The sequence below is a fragment of the Eleginops maclovinus genome, chromosome 3 (genome assembly GCF_036324505.1).
Source record: "Eleginops maclovinus isolate JMC-PN-2008 ecotype Puerto Natales chromosome 3, JC_Emac_rtc_rv5, whole genome shotgun sequence".
NCBI lineage: Eukaryota > Metazoa > Chordata > Actinopteri > Perciformes > Eleginopidae > Eleginops > Eleginops maclovinus.
In genome coordinates, this window is record NC_086351.1 from 6,889,327 (window position 1) to 6,906,575 (window position 17,249).

Here is a 17,249-nt window from a genome sequence, read left to right on the forward strand (position 1 = left end):
CCACACTCAAAATAGCTTGTAGAGGCTACGTAAAAATGTGTGAACATATAAACCGCCAATGCTGACGGAGAGGAAGTTGATGAAATTGGTGGGACTTCGTTGCTTTCTTCACAAACCTCAAAAGAGAAGTTAAAAAAACCTCCTCCTCGTCTTTGTGACTGGACTATAAGAGCTGAGCTTCTGTCACATATGTTCACACTTTTTGAAGCAGCTCATCATAAAAAGGGGTAAGACCTACTTTGACAAGCCTTTTCTGACTATTATAAGCTATAATGTTATTTCACCAAGACTGAATGAGAGCTTTTATAGATTCTTCAAATTTGCTTCAGTCTTTTATTTGTATTTTCTTGTTTGAAGAGGCAGGCATTGGATACTGAAAAGTGTGTTGTGAAGCTGTGCCAGCTAGAGCTTTGAGGCACTCATTTCCCTGCTGTAGTTTAGTCATTATGTTTCTGAGGGTCATCATTTTCACAACATGTTCAGTATTTGTGCACATACTCAAAACAGGGTTAGGACGTTAATGATAAAGGCTTCATTGTACTGTATTTACGACGATGAGGAAGCAATAACACAGCATTATGGGTTGTATACAGAAACCATGGGCAGGACCAAAACACCGGCCCCTAATTAAGAGATAATTCAGCTCCGCAATAAACTCGGATATAGAAAAAGAACTAAGAGGCATTACAGGAAAAAAGGAATAAAAGTTTATCTTCTTGTGGTCTCAGCTTGTTGGCTAAAATTGTGTGTTTAAAAAGTGTAGCAGTGCATACACTCAGTAGGTAGGAATATTGCGCTGTGCAGTGTGCTTATCTCTTTCCATTCTGTCTTATCAGCAGAGCTCAAAGCCCTCGAGGAAACGATGAGCGTTGGTTTATCGGTAGGGACAGGAAAACCACGCTGTCTCGCCGGGTTTGTTCCAGGCTACTGACCCAATAATAAGCTTCGTCTCCTGCGGTTCTGACTGCCTGACGGATCAAACCTCGCTGTGCCGCAGTGTATTCATTCCGCCCAGGGTCAAGGACATAATGTGACACATCTCAATCCCTGACTGCCTGACTGACATACACCGAGGCCATCATGCAGAGGTGCCACACCGGACTGTGTCTGTCCGTCTACATTATTACCTTTGTGCTGGGCTTTCCGGCCAATCTCCTTGCCCTCTACACCTTCTCCAAGAAAGTGAGGCAGAAGTCCACGCCAATCGACATCCTGCTCCTCAACCTGACCATCTCTGACCTCCTCTTCCTCCTCTTCCTGCCCTTCAAGATGCAGGAAGTGATGAACAACATGCTCTGGGACATGCCCTACCTTCTGTGTCCGCTGTCTGGTTTTGTCTTCTACATGACCATTTACAACAGCACCTTCTTCCTCACTGCGGTCAGCGTGGAGCGCTACCTCGGCGTGGCTTTCCCCATCCAGCACACCCTGAAGCGTCGTCCTGTGTATGCTGTCGCCGCCAGCATCTTCTTCTGGATGTTCTCCTTCTTGAACCTGAGCATCGTGTTCGTCATGCCCTTTATCGGCTCTGACGTCCCTTCAGATACTACCTTAGCCCGCAATGACACAGTTATTACAACCGAGAGGAGCGAAGTGTGTTATGAGAACTTCACAGAGGTTCAGCTGAGGGTTCTCCTGCCTGTGCGTCTGGAGCTCTGTGTGGTTTTGTTCTGCATCCCTTTTCTGATTTGCAGTTTCTGCTACATTAACTTCATCAGAATTTTGACCAAGCTGCAGCATATTGACCGGCGGCGCCGCCTCCGGGCCATCGGCATGGCTCTAGGAACACTGCTGGTGTTTGCTTTATGTTTCGGCCCATATAACGTCTCGCACATTGTCGGTTATATCACATGGAGAAGCCCCGACTGGAGGGACAAAGCGTTGCTGTGCAGCACCTTTAATGCTTGCCTAGACCCTCTTATTTTCTACTTCTCCTCCTCTGATGTGAGAAAGAATGTGGGTAGTGTGATGGCAGGGGTTAAGAGTCGCCTTAACCGGTGCATGTCCTGCCACATGCTCAGGGCCTTGTGTGGGAGGATTAACGAGACTGCAAAAGATAAGGAACACAAACAAGAGGAGATCAATGCTATCTAGGCTGACTGAGAGAAAGCTGTGAGCAGCTGCCTTCGCTAATGTTCTTTCTTCATCCCTGGATGCAGGGGCTTAATGCCATGTTTATGTTGTTACACGTGTGGAAATGGCCTGGCATGCTGTATACAGTGCAGCATGTCCTTGTTTGAGCGATGAACTTCCTTTTGAGAATCGAGAAAGAGAAAACCTTCAGTCTGAGCAGACCACAGCAGTTTGTATGCACTGTAATAAGAATGCCACGGAGCCAGACCACTTTGAACTGCCATATTTTAAATGAAAAGCTGTTCCTACAGAGCAGCAGGATTTCATAAAGATCTCCCTCCATGCAGTCGGGTGTTGCCGAGTGCTGCGCCAACAAAGTGAATATCTAAGCAACAGCTTCAGACGTCACCTCTTAGCAATAATAGATAAAGCTTTGCTAACAGCTTTAACCATGGACAGGATATTTTCTTCTGATTGTAACATCATTATGTAAAGATTTGTGCAGCTTTACAAAAACACATGGTATGCAGCTATAATGTTGTTTGCTTTTTATGTGAACATTGATTGTGTGTTTGCCTTACATAGGAGACCATTCTTATGCGGATTTTAGTTTGAAAAACTATATTTATATAGGATTTCATTATATGGTCATGTTTAAGCCATACGTGGTACTAAAGTAGCATATGTGTATGAAATTCTGTATGAATGCAAAACATCTGAATGCTGTATGACGGGGGTTGTTTATGAAAAAGAGAAAACAGATATGCTATTTGCATATTCAAATTGAATAAACATATATTTTGCATAATGTGTGACTCATAGACTATTTTCTAAATGCAGCAGTCAGATAATAGATGATACGTAATGTGACGTCATAGAGACGAATGATAGATCTACTATTTCCATAAACACATCATGTATTAATATTCTTTTTGGATGAGTGAGTGATGCACTTGTCTTTATATCCATTGCATTACATGACTTTAGATGTGATCACCATATAATAACATCCATAAAAATAGTAAAATAAAAACGGATAGAATGAGGATGGATTGTGAGAAACAGCAGGTTTTATTGAGCAGGAAAAAAAAGCCAATTTGACACCAATCTTTATCTGGTCACACTGTAGATTCATGTCCTTACACTTACAAAGGTCATTATTACTGGCAGTATTTGACGTTTTTTGCAGTGTGCGTAGGTCTTACATTTTCCCCCAAAGACGTGAAGCAAGATCTCACCCCACGCACTGCACACATAAACAATGCTATCACACAAGCAAGTACTGGCATCGCCTGTAATCCTGTTTAGTGAGGATTAGGTCTGCGCGGAGGTTGAGCTGATCACTGTATCTGCTTGACAGGTGGCTCATGCATGAAGCATTCATTCTGACACACAGACCAGAATGAATGGCTTAAGATGTGCGAACTACCAGCCACTGGCACAAAGAGCAGATACAGAATAAAAAAACACCCAAGTCAGCACACCGTGGTGATGAAGAGTTACAGATAAAAACAGCTTTGATGTGCAGAAAGAAATCAGCATTGCATCAATGTTTAAAGGATATATGGTATGCTAGAACAGTTTACAGCAAGCGGTTTAGGAAGAGGATTAAACACATTTACTCAGAATTAACCTTTAAGTCAGAGTTAATTCTCAGTTTTCTGTGATGACTTTATTTGCGTGGCGCTGTTTGTCAATGTTCGGTCGGCCGAGATGAGCTGTACTAAACAACCAGCGTCCCTTTTTTTGTTTTCTTTTTTTCCAATTTCATTTTGTATTTCCTGGAAGACAATAATTGGTTACTGTGTCAGTGTTGACTTTTACCTGACAATATGTGATAGGTTACGGGGGATAAGGCAATAGGAAAAAAACATAGCCCTGTGCTGTGTGTTTAAAGTCTGCAGGGTGTGTGTGTGTGTGTGTGTGTGTGTGTGTGTGTGTGTGTGTGTGTGTGTGTGTGTGTGTGTGTGTGTGTGTGTGTGTGTGTGTACATCTGTGTTTGCCAAAGGCGGAGGAAAATATTGTACTCACATAGTGGACATCATTTAGCTTGCACTCTGCAATGTTTGAGTGCTGTTTAGAGAAAGAACACATCAATTAAATATAGTCTCTTAATGACTTTCTGTTGTTTTTGCCAAGAGCTTTAACAACATTTACCTTCCAATAAAAACACGGCGGTCATGGCAGAGAGGACACACATCTTGAAAATGTTCAAGTGTCCAATCAGCTCATTGGGGGCGGCATCTGGAGAGGAAAAAAAGGACTGATTAGCACAGACTTATCATGCTATCGAGCACAACATAATTAAATAAGGAAGGTTGAACTTGCTTTGCTTGATGGACACTTGCCTCCTCGCTGGGAGGAGAGGTGTTTAAACATTGATTAGGAAAATCTTTAATTTGTTCAAGTGCAGTATTGCAGGCAATATGTTGCCTTGGAGTGATCAATGTCTGACACCACATTAACAGTCAAGTAGGGCAAAGACTGAACAAGCGGCTTGTGGTATGTGTGGCCAGGCATACCTGAAACCCGTGAACAGACTGCAATTATTTGAAAAGGAAGTTGCATGTCGACTGGCAAAGTTCTGCTTGGTTTCTCAGAAATGAAAGTCATGCTTCATTTCTACAAGTGCAGTTTAAATGCAGATGGAGTTCTTCGCAGAATTAGATAGGCCGGAAAATCTATATTACCCAGCAACTGGGTAAAACATACCTGGGTGTTGGAAGAAAATCAAAGGTACAAGCTTGTGTACATGAACACATTTATTATCAATCTTTTTAAACCAATAATTGATGAAATACGTTATGTAATGTGATAAACCCATTGCTAATTATCAAAATATGTTCAGTTTCTTTCAGCTCTATATGTTTTTATAACACAACTGTGAACAACACATTATTGTATTTTCTGATGCTTTGTTTTCCCCTTTGTTTGTTTGACTGTTTGATTTCTTTTGCTTTCTGTGTCAAAAAAGTGTACTTTGTAAGAAGCCTTTTACTTCCAAAATAGAAAGGAAATAGAAAGTAAACTCTGATGAACTAGCTGCATAATACAAGCCCAGCACCAAACAGCAGCAAGGCAAAATGTGCAACTATAGTGAACATGGTTTCGCAATGAAACAAAGAAAGGGTCAGATATTCTTTATACACTTTCCTCAGGAGATGGTGAAGACCAAAAACAGAGATAAAAGTAGACGGAGAATCAAAGTAACATTTCTCAGGTGGACAAAAACACAACAATTTTATAATAATTTATAAACTATTTCTATTAAATAACTGTTGCTATCAGGTTTTTGAGAGGTTAACATTGCAGTTCTGTTTTTATAACTTGTTTCAATTATCTGTAATTTGCTTTTAAGGAGAAATATTGCTGCCGGCTAAAGGTTATACTTTGTAGATACCAAATGATGCCTTCAGCAGTTTGTATAAGTCCACTTTCAGATTCTGGATTGAATTCAGTAACTATATGCTGTTTTTTCTCACCAAAAACGAAATGACAAGTGCTCTACATTTCTACAGCAGTGATTTGTAATATTTAGAGAAATCTGTCACACCAAACTCACATAAGAAAAACATGATTTCTCTAAAGCAAAATTAAATATTTAAAAGGGATTGGCATATTATAGTCCTGTATTATATAAGTGATGCAGACTGATTTCTCCTGTATACAATTTTTGGGGATAAATCAATTCTTTCATTTACCCCATGTGAAGGAGGTAGTCAAAGCCGTGGTCATTCCAGGGTGGTCCTGTACGCTACAAGTGAAGGTGATCCCTGTTTCCAAGGACTCCTTCTGTGGGAGGTAGAGCACACTGAAGAAATACGCTTTCCGGCTGTGGTTGTCCATCACCTGGAAACACTTTGGGTTCACCATCCCGTCTGAAGACAGCATGACAGCATCATTCGGGTGTTCAGACAGGTCAGTATGAGGGTGGAGCGCAGGAAGGGTGCAATTGGTGATTGGCAGGTGATCGATATTGGCTGCTGCACTCTGGTATGTCCAGGTGACGGTGAGCTCGCTGGGGTGGAAGCCCCCAGTGAGACAGAAGAGAGCCCACTGACCAGTCTGTGGGTCCGGGGGAATCTGGAGGTAGATTCTCGGTGCAGACGGTGGTGCTAACAGGAGAAAATGGGTAAGAAAGAACATCAAATGAGATGATTCAGAAGGAGCATTTGGGTCAATGCAGCAGCAAATAATAATATGCAGCAGAGGAAAATAACAGAATTATGCAAAGAGCAGATATAGTAGTAATATATTATTTATAATGCAGCCATTTATTTTAAAACAAGGACAATTGAAGCAGAAATGGCTATGAGAACACATAAACAGACTACGGATGCATTGGGAACAATGTGCTCATTGGTAAAGTCCTCGGAGGCAAGAAAAGGTTTTAAAATAGTATACAGAACTCAAATGAAAACATGCACTATATGAAAAATACCACTACTTCTTTTAGAAATATATGTAATTACTATTTGCACTGCACATAATTCTAGGTAAACAACATCAATAGTTTTACTTATCTGGAACAAAAACAATTAACAAGAATGAAATGGGAAAACAAATGCAATATCTATTGTAATTTGATGAAGGCAACACTCATCCAGAGAAAAACAAAGGGATTCTTTTTTCCACATGAAAGATTTCCACGTAATAATTTGGCCATCCCTCCCTGCCTTGTTTTCTGGTGAGTTTCAATTCCCAGGGCAAGATCGATACAAGGCACTGCACATGGTGCCGGGGTGATTATTTCTAGATCTGTCATGAAACTGCTGAGGCAAAAAGATGAACTCTGAGGGAATTTCCCATGACTTTTTAGATTGAGCCTGGCCGTTTCTGTTATGGTGAAGCGCGGTCCAAACAGACGCCTGTATGGAGCTGCCTCAAGCCCTAAATACTGTGGCTCTGGTTTAGAAAAGATACAAATGAGACATAATTAGCAGCATTGCAAGATCACCCAAGCACAGCAACTTTGATGAAGTTCTGAAATGATCAATTGGTTTCTTACCTAAAACAACCAGCTCGGTCCCGTTGCCCCACTCTGGGTCTTTCTGCAAGACGTTGACCTCGCAGTAATACCACCCAGAATCCTCCGGTGTTACCTCAGGGATCACCAGGGAGGAAGTTTCATTCTTCTCCACAACGAACTGCCTGGATGACTTTTGGATGAGCTGCTTTTCCGACTTCATTTTGAACCACTGAACCCCATACTTCAGGGATTCAACTTTGAAATGACAGGAGAGGGTTGCCGTTTCACCCCGCATCACACTGAGAGAGGGGGGGTACTGTCTAACCCACAGTCCCTCTGGGGTAGCTGTCAGGGCTAAAGACAGAGCCATTAATACAACGTGTCATACAAGGAACTTTTGGAAAGTGTGGAGCAGACCCGCAGGTCAACTACAAATACTTTAAATGTGCGTTTAGTACGCATGAGTGACAGCTGGGACGAAGAACAGACAGAAGCACACAATTGAATATTACTTTACCATAATGCACAACACAGTTATTGAATGGTTCCTAATGCGATAAACAGCACCTAACGGAAAATGCGGTCTTCTTTCCAAACAAAGATGAATGCGGACACTCAGGAGTACAAAAGATTTCAACAGCATTGCAGTAACTATTTGATTGTGGTACTTGTCTAGCTATGTGTGGTGAAGTGATTATTAAGTGCGATGATGAAATACTGCAGATATGATAAGCAAAACACTCAGGAGCTCTCAATGGAGTACTGACGACAAAGAAGATCAGCAAAAGTTAAGGTCCAAAAAAAAGGTTGCATAACTAAATCTTCTACTTCAATCATTGTTATAGATTTATATTTTACTTTTAAAATGGATACCCAAAGAAACTAACCTAGAAAACTAACTTGATGTCAGGGTATAGAAAGCAAACACATTTTGAAACATGACTGATTCGCACTGACCTGGTTTTTGGCCTGCCAACAAAAGAAGCACACACAGGTGAGGCAGTTTTGCCATGCTACTGTTGCTCCCCACTCCAAGCTTAAATGGTGAAATAACCTCTCAGACACTCTCAAGTCTGAAGCTCGCTGTGTTTTAAAATGTGATGGTGTCAGCTTGTTCTGCTGTTGCACTCTGTGGTTAGAGGGGATGGTTCATTAATAGGTCATTCTTCAACAGAAACCTGAATCTCAGAGATTGTTTTTGTTGAAAAACCTTCACCTGTCAAGAGTCTGGTGAAACCAATAGACATAGTGTTTGCATGCTGAGAGAAACCACAGTGCAACAGCAAGCATTATTCTACAGGTTTATCTTTCTTTCTACACTAGGCTCTTTAAATCACAGATTGTCAGATTTATACTTTGATTCATGTGATAACAGTAATGGGAAAATAATACTATAAGCCTTAGGCCACTAAAGGTTCGTGTTTACAGCCAGTTATCTGATAAACAACTGCTGATTTAGAGACTTATTAAAGAAAACACAACACAAATAACCTCTTAATATAAGTTGAAGTAATGATCACTCAAAAACAACTCAGCATTTTGAGCCAAAAGATCATCACAAGTAGCATGAAATTGTTTTTTCTGGTTTAGAGGATCTTAGAGGATTTGCAGGATATAACTCAATGTGTAAATATGTTCCTAAACTCTTGTTTTGATTTGGACTTTTTGAGGTTGTCTTCCGTGCGATAGCTGTAAATAGGAATTTCCTGAGTGGCCTAATGAGCTAGAGAATAATTAATTTAGATCTGCGTCCAATCTCTTGGGGGAAGAAGACATGTGGTACTAGGTGTTATCATCATCATCAAAGCAGGCACACAAGGTGAAAAATATGAGTTCAACTTGAGGAAAAAATTGCACTTCAATTGAAACAACTTAAAGGGACATTATGTTCCTTTCTGTAAGTCAAGTGGCTCTGAAAACAGCTATATGTGACCTAACTTAAACAAAGAAATTCCATACTTTAAAAAGAGAAGATTTCAAATAAGAGAGCATCAGTGAAGTAAACATTTTGTTTTTCTAGGTCCCAGTATTTGTAGAAATCAATGTGACCTTTTTAGGTCATGCATGTCTGTCAAATACCCCCCTTCGGTTGGAGCATTACAAGATGTACTTAAATTTGACATCACATTAAAGTTCATGTATGGGATATTTCAAAGTCTATTAAATATTCAAGCATCTTCGTATACAGCTTTATAATAATGACATATACTGATCCAACATAACTATTTCTTTTTGGGGAGGGTTTTATGTGTGGGGTTAAAACCAGACTAATACATACAGTTAATCTTGTGTTTTAAAATGCAGCTTTATCAATTTTCCTGGACAGACCTAATACTTCAAAGCATTTTCGGTGGACATACAGTATATTGTATGTATACACAGAATACTGTATACTGAATGAGAGCAAATACCTAAAGCTATTACTGGTGTGATTGACAATAATTGACTTTACATGTGGAGCTGTAACGACAAGTGGAGAATTTCCTACTGTTTGTAAGAAATTAAGACTAATCACATTACAACACTGACATATTTTCACATTGATACTTAGTAATGACTACAGATCTATTATGAACTTATCACCCACGAATAGCATTTAAATAATTAGCTGGCAAGTGGTTTGGTATGAGCCATTTATTCTGAGAGCCTCATCAAACCAAACATTCAGACATTTTATTAAAAAAATCCGAGACGAACCTGCAAACACAACAAAGACAGAGGCTCTGTACGCAGCAGGAAGCCAAAATCAAGCCGAAGCAACTCGCCTGACCTCGCCTCCTTTCCAACCAGAGGAGTCAACAGAGCCTGGCTTCCAGCAACAAACCACACATAGCGAGTTCTGTTAAAAACAAAACTGATTTTTTATTTTTTTGTCTCCCTCCACTTGATATGATTTTTAACTCCACTTCATGGATTTTGAAAAAAAAAAGACACTCCAAAAATAAAAGTCAAGAAGACAACAAACGACAAAAACGGATCAAAAGGAAGTACAATCATCGCTTCACAGCAGGAAACATTTGTCGGGGTGAAGACAAATGTTCTGTTCCTTTCATTGTTCTTTTTTTCAATCTTGTGAGTTTACATTGATGAAATCTTGACAACTGAATTATGCCTGTTTGTGTTTTGAAGGAAAACAATGTGACTGCCATGTGCAGCACAGAGAATAAACACACACGCGCACAGACACACACTTTTAGATATTTGCACATAACCCTTGAATTCCTCATGCTCAATGTGGAGCTTAATACACACTTGCGTGCACACACACACACACACACACACACACACACACACACACACACACACACACACACACACACACACACACACACACACACACACACACACACACACACACACACACACACACACACACACACACACACACACACACACACACACACACACACATACCATTTATATCGGCAACAGCAGAGTGGGCAAACCTGGAGCACTGAGGGGTGGGAGGGCAGAACATTTTCCAGGTTAACTCCCCACAAAAAAAGAAGGAAATGGAGGACAGGAAGGACGAAGGAAACACTACATGGGTGTGTGTGTGTGTGTGTGTGTGTAAGTGTGTCTGTATGAATGTGTGTAGGGAGGAGTAACAAGCGAGGGAAGAAGAACAAGAGGTGAGTAGGAGAGATGGGTTCCACATTCAACACTAACCTAAGCCATCTCATTCCCTCAATTAGCCACGGTTGTTTTTTTCTTCTGGTAAAATTTCTTATTAGCTCCCAAATTAGACATTTCCCATTACTCTGCAGTGAGGGTTTCCTGCAGTCGGTTCACTGTGATTGCCCTCTTGAGGCACAAAGCACATGACCAGCACCTATCATACATCCTGTCATGTATCCCAGACTCAGGCGCACCTAACACGGTAATAAGACACTTGTAGCCCGCATCGCTGACTTCACCGCAGACCCGCCGCCACATAACTGCAATATAAATCAGCACAAAAACACCAGTTGGTGCTGTCACTTGTGAAAGAAATCCAAGTTTCCCCTGTCAGTTCTCAGCACCACAACCAATATTTACCCCCTTGGTTGATTGACAAGGAAAATGCCAGGCGTGGGCTGGTGATTCAGAGAGGCCAAGTAATGGGACTCTTTCGATGTTGGAGAAGTGAGGTGGGCGACTTAATGACTAGGGGAGACGTGGTGGGCGAGATGCCTCCATTGTGTTGCCTGGTCCATGCGCACGACGCTGTTGCTCGACTGGCGGAGTGGAGCACGCTGTTAATTATCCATGCGCTCCCGTTCTCAAAGAGGTGAGTGATTGACAGGACGCCATCTGTGGTCGCAGTGAGGAAGAGGGCGAGGCTGCCTCTCTCTGGCTCGGCATCTTTGCTGCAAGCGGGGGTTTTAATTTATATACAGAACACCTGAACCGAATGATATGTGTAAGGAATGTTACTACTCTTAATTACTATCTATTAGAAATACACAGATAGACAGTATTGAAATATGGGCTTAGCTCCCACTGTTTGTGCTTTGCAGGGGCCGTGGATGGATAATTGTGCCATGGAGGTTTTGTAGGGCCCATGTCTGCATGTCACAGGTACACACCAAGGTGAGCTTGTCCTTGAAAGCAATAACATTAAGTTGATCCTTCAATTTTTATTTTTCAAACTTAAAATTATTGCTTTCACCAAGCCTAATACAGTTAAGTGAAATCTGTTGACATAATATCTTTAATTTAAGTCAACGTTTCAGTTATCTATCTATCCATCCATCCAACCATCCATCTAACACTAATCTTGATCTAAACCTACATCCTGCAATGGTCATGCGACTTTAATTAATCTGAACCTGAAGTGTGCTCATGCTCTCTGTTGTGGAGACTCTCCGCGTCACAACTCTGTCTAGCATGCTGTATGATAATGCACTCATTAGCTGGGGTAATGAAAAAGTTCTGGGCCCTAATAGACTTGCAACATGGACTTTGCCCATGAGAACCGAATGAGCCGGTAGATCGTTGGTAAACAATGGATAATTAGGATAATATATGGGAATTAGACGTGCTTTGTTGTAAAGGACGTGGGCAGGAGATTTAGAGCAACGATAATCGTCATATATAATTATCACTGTGTATATAGCTTATTTGTATACTGACTCTGGTGCTGAAACATTTTGCCATTTGTCACAAAATTATAATCTGTTACATATACATCATTTCTTTCTTTTGTAGGCTATATTGCGTTGCCGCCATTTCTTTATAACAACAAACCAGCCTGTTGATACACAATGCTGACTGAACTGCAAAATGATCCAGAGCAAATCGCTCTCATTGCTAATAAAATGAAAAGTTACCTTAGAGCACACACTCAATTGCACAGAGCGTAACCGCCCAGGGACCATGTTCGGTTAACAGGATATTATGTAGCAGAAAGCAACAAAAAAAAACCACCAGCCTGGATTGACTTGAAAAGAAAAACAAATGATTAATTTTTCATTCCCTGGATCTGAAGCGTCTGAACACATAGTTTACTGAGCTGACATTACAGCTTGCCCAAATAGTTTCGGCGCAGGGTTTGAAATCAATGCACAATTAGGAGTGTCTTGTATCAGGCATGATGAATTATGCTCTCTGTTCTAAGGCTGGTCTATAGACACTTGATCAATTCAGCTTCTGGGGACCTGGTAAAGCAAGCCAGGGAGAAATTGCTCTATTCCAAAGCCATTTGGTCGAATGTATTGATTAACCATTGCATTCAAAATTGAAAATCGGTCCGGGATCTGTTCTGCGAGGGTGTTGTAGGAAAAGCTACAGCATAAGCCTGCCACATACTAAATGGAGAAAGCACTACGTTGACACGTTCTCTGGGCTTTGCTTCTTGCTAATCTAGTCTTTGCTTCAGCAATGATGGGTGGAGCAGAGACACAGTGCTTTCAAACTGTTCAACGTATTTTAAAGTATTTTACCAACCCAGTTAAAAAAAAATCCATCTCTTAACACTGCACTGGTTTGTTAACAAAAACTACAAGTTCCATTCAATGACAACACAATACCTTCAACTCCTTTTCCACCCATGAAAACCCATTGAATAAATCTCCCCATAAACAACAGTGCAGCTTCAACACAATGCTATACATGTTAAAGTGGCACTATGTGCTAGTTTTGCAAGCTCTAAACAACAGCCTCGTGGCACCTTATTAACAAAGTAAACAGATCATAACCTTCAGCTGCAGAAGCCAATCAACACTTTCTCATCAGGGTGCACCGAATGTAATTAGGGGCCAAGCAAACGTCTTGTTTATATCACCGTAAACTCATTGAACCCCAGTTGGGTTATTATTTATACACTTGAAGTAGGCCAGACTGTGTTTGCGATCAAGGCTATGTTAATGCTATTCATTACATAGCGCAACCATAAATAGTGTGTGGTACACCTTCCCCTGGGAGGGACCACAGTGCCCAAGTTTGGAAATGCAATACGAGCGCTTGCCTGTCTCCCTTCTCTAACTAGAGGGTTCACAGTCACAGTCATCCCATCTCCCCCTGGCTCTCAGCTTTTGTTGTATTGTCATGGTATCCTCCCACAGGCCCGTTGCACCGGGTGCTCTCTCAACAGCATCCTCTTCTACCCTCAAATTGTGCACCCAGGGGATCTGCTGCCTCCTTGCCCACACCCTCTCGAGTCTTGTGATTCATCTTCATACACCATGACTAATGAAAACATGTTATTTTGCTGTTTGTGTGTACACATGCCCACATTCTGTTTGTAATCACTCCTCAATCTCAAGTCATATTGCCTGAATCGCTATCCATCTGGAACATTCAACCATGAACCTGAACACAACATACAATGTTTGCTTGTTTCTTTTTTTTCAAAATCCACCCACACACGAACATTGACGTGCTTTTTTTCAAACCCACATTGAGAAACATGACGGAATGTTTTTTTTAAGTCCATGTTTTTTTCTTTTTAACATTTTCTTCCATTTTTTTTCTTTTTCTTCATTAAGGACAGATTATGTACATACAGATGTTATATGCCACCGACAGACCCAGTGGGATGCTGACATGGAACAGTATACAATATTTGAGCGGAAAACCAAAGAAAAAACAAACAGCATGAATGGCTGAGATGTTGAGGCTAAAAAAGTGAATGAGATAGAAAAAAGAAGCATTGACCGAACAACCTGCTCTTGTGCTTGAAATGGAATCCATCATTATTTTTGGAGCGACAAGATGCATGCACAAACAGTGTGTTGTGTCACAGAGACAACCCGAATACATCGCAGAGGGCAAGACTTTTTTGAGTACAACATGTATTGTTTTAGATTAAGGGCCATTTAAACAGAGCTTCACAATCATTTCCGAGTACTGCACACAGTGAAAGTACAACAATAGACCTATTTGATATACCTTGTTAATGTGATTTTTTTCAGATATTACACCACAACTTTACCCATATCTGATACCTCTTGCACAGTAGAGTTAGGGGTTATTGCTGGTTTGAAACAAAATCAAACAAAACACATTCAGACAATTGATTCAATACAGTAATCAGAGTAATTCAGAGTAATTTCCCTTTAAGGTCGCAGGGTTCAGCCGGGGGAAACTCGTCTCTCCGTGCAGGCTCGTTATGGCATATTTGCATATAGTCGCTGCATGTGAGTGGAACAGTGTTTCAGTGGAGAGTCGAGTGCCACCGTATTGAAATATGGGCTTACCTCCCACTGTTTGTGCTGTGCGGGGGCAGTGGATGGATAATTGTGCCATGGAGGTTTTGTAGTGCCCATGTCTGCATGTCACAGGTACACACTGAAGGGCGGACCGGCGCACCAAGGCGAGCTTGTCCTTGAAGAGGATTCCTGTCAGTGGCAGGATTGAGCTTGATTTATGGGGGCCATCACTGGCTGGCAGGAGGGACAGGTGGAGCCCGGGTTCCTTCACTTAGCCAGCCACAGGTAATGGCTAATTACATCTTTATCTCCCTGTAGTCCGGCCAAACAAGAACCAACTTACAGTACAGCCACGACCAGAGCCTGACATGGATCCAAATCATTTATCTAGCTGGTCGGAGAGAGACAAACTATGATAGGTGGACAAATATGCAGTAGGTGTGTGTGGGTGATGCAGTTAACAGCATGACAAAAAAAGAGTCCAATACATAAACTGTTACAAATGATAAATGACATCATCATTCACTGCTTCTGGACTTGGATGAAATAATCCTTCAGACTGTTTCAAATGCGTTTTTAAAAAGCTTGTCATGGCAAAATAGAGCACATCACTTCAAAAACTTTACATGTCTTTTTTTTGTTTGTTTTTTGTTGTAGTCGTTCAATGTGTGTGATTTCTCAGAGTAAGTACAAAAATTATTTTTCCCACGCACGGTTCATTACCATCAGATTTGTTCTTTTTTTTCTCACATGGAATTACTATTCATAGTTATTCAAATACTTATTAACATCATCATCATCTGTACTATTATTAACACCAAGAAAGTAAAAGCAGGTAACCTTGCAGAGTAAACAGACACAGTGCAGGGAAGGAGGGAGGGAGTGAATGGAGTCACAACAGGAACATCTCTAACCGGTACATGCTATCAACAAGCGACAAAGAGGATGGAGTCGCAGCTTTGAAACAGAAGATATTGGTGTCACTTGACAGTCTCTTGCTGCTTCAGATAACTGGAGCATAGTCGAGGCTGATGGGAGCTGTCGTTCGGCGCCAGGCAACATGAGGTCACCGGCGGGGCCTCTGTACTGCATATATTTACACTGGGGAGGGAGACTGGGGGAGGAAGGGGGTAACACGGAGCAGGAAACACTACAGCGATGCATGGGGGACTAGACAGAGCACGTTGAACAGACGGGCGGGGGCGGGGGTAAGGGGTCTAAAAAGGTTTGGGTAGTGAGGGGGTCTACATGCGAAACCTTGGTATAAACCCCCCGAATTACATAAAGGGGAAGTTAAGACTGACACCTTCACCACCCACCCTTTTTTTAAAATACATTTGACATCATTCATAGCAGCTTCCACTGCTACACAGTTAAAAGTAAAAAGCCATACGTGTGTGTGTGTGTGTGTGTGTGTGTGTGTGTTTGTGTGTGTAGATGTGTGTGATCACAGGGTGACACTTCACATAGCCACCAACTGGACAATTTTTCAAAAGGTCACATGACCATCAGTACCACATGATAACTATAATTTCCATAAATATCCACCGTAATATTGAGATTTTATGTACCATTCCCATAAGGCAAACATTGTAGGTCAGTCATTAGTCTATGTAGTATATTACATCAATGATCGTCCAGTTGTTAGATTATCTATTTTCTCATTGATCACAGACACAATAATCGTTAATATACACTCTCTATCAACATCAGCCCAGTGGTAATCATGAAGGGAAAGCTAGGTGAGGAGGGGGGTACCAAGTCAGACAAATCTGCAAGGCATTCTGGGAGACAAAAAGAGAGAGACAGACTGTGAGAGAGGAAGAGATGATTACAGTGGTTTGACCTCGAAATTGAATTGAGGGTGTGTGTGTGTGTGTGTGGGGGGGGGGTGTTGGGGGGGGGTTTAATGGGGTTGTGTTTGATGCAATGATTCAATGGATCCTGGAATAATGCATATTCTTTTTGTTCACAGTGATGGGTTCGTAATTAAAGAATTTCATTTCCTTCTTCCATCCGTAGAGGGGGAGAGAGGGAGGAAGAGGGGGGAGGGGGCTTTAAGGGACATTTCGGGACAATTCCAGGTGGAGCTCCGTCTTTACACCTTCAGCAGAAGAACAGCAGAGAGGGAAAGCCAAACAGACACGCCGACACTCATCCCTGCATGTAGACCGGCTCCTCGCCCCTTAATGGCCCCCGGTCCTGGAGGAAAAACAGATGGAGCAAAGAAGAGGAATAAATATATATTAAATAAACTAAGAAACCTATGTAGTAGTAGTAGTAGTAGTAGTAGTAGTAGTAGTAGTAGTAGTAGTAGTAGTAGTAGTAGTAGTAGTAGTAGTAGTAGTAGTAGTAGTAGTAGTAGTAGTAGTAGTAGTAGTAGTAGTAGTAGTAGTAGTAGTGTAGTAGTAGTAGTATAATCAGTAGTAGTATAATAATGGGTATAATTATGGTTATTATTATAAAAATGAATTAAAGAAATACATTCTGATACCTGGTCAAACTTTTTATAAACTGAAAACTAGGCCTGTGTATTACAACAGTGATATAGTGTACACATTTAACTATATTTCCAT

General features: G+C 41.2%; 3 protein-coding genes across 4 annotated transcripts in view; 1 reads left to right on the forward strand and 2 right to left on the reverse strand.

The window, feature by feature from the left end:
• LOC134862190 (free fatty acid receptor 2-like) lies at nt 1-2,567 on the forward strand. Of its 2 annotated transcripts, none has more exons than XM_063879946.1 (2): nt 1-227; nt 837-2,567. In XM_063879946.1, exon 2 carries the CDS (start codon nt 1,081-1,083, stop codon nt 2,092-2,094), a length of 1,014 nt encoding a protein of 337 aa, XP_063736016.1. In that variant the 5' UTR covers nt 1-227; nt 837-1,080; the 3' UTR covers nt 2,095-2,567. The 2 variants fall into 2 exon arrangements, with proteins under 2 accessions (XP_063736016.1, XP_063736017.1); XM_063879947.1 differs by having other exon boundaries at nt 171-227; nt 840-2,567.
• A 580-nt stretch (nt 2,568-3,147) lies between these two features.
• Nucleotides 3,148-7,262, reverse strand: LOC134861684 (uncharacterized). Its single transcript, XM_063879091.1, has 5 exons — nt 7,082-7,262; nt 5,775-6,188; nt 4,231-4,317; nt 4,105-4,146; nt 3,148-3,854 (listed from the first exon to the last, which is right to left on the reverse strand). Exons 1-4 carry the CDS (start codon nt 7,260-7,262, stop codon nt 4,115-4,117), a joined length of 714 nt encoding a protein of 237 aa, XP_063735161.1. The 3' UTR covers nt 3,148-3,854; nt 4,105-4,114.
• A 3,191-nt stretch (nt 7,263-10,453) lies between these two features.
• The window catches only part of iglon5 (IgLON family member 5), a 91,453-nt gene continuing 84,657 nt past the window's right edge, over nt 10,454-17,249 (reverse strand). The window contains exon 8 of the mRNA XM_063878567.1: nt 10,454-16,875. Within this exon, the coding sequence (XP_063734637.1) occupies nt 16,772-16,875 (104 nt within the window). The 3' untranslated portion in view covers nt 10,454-16,771. The remainder of the gene's footprint in view (nt 16,876-17,249) is intronic.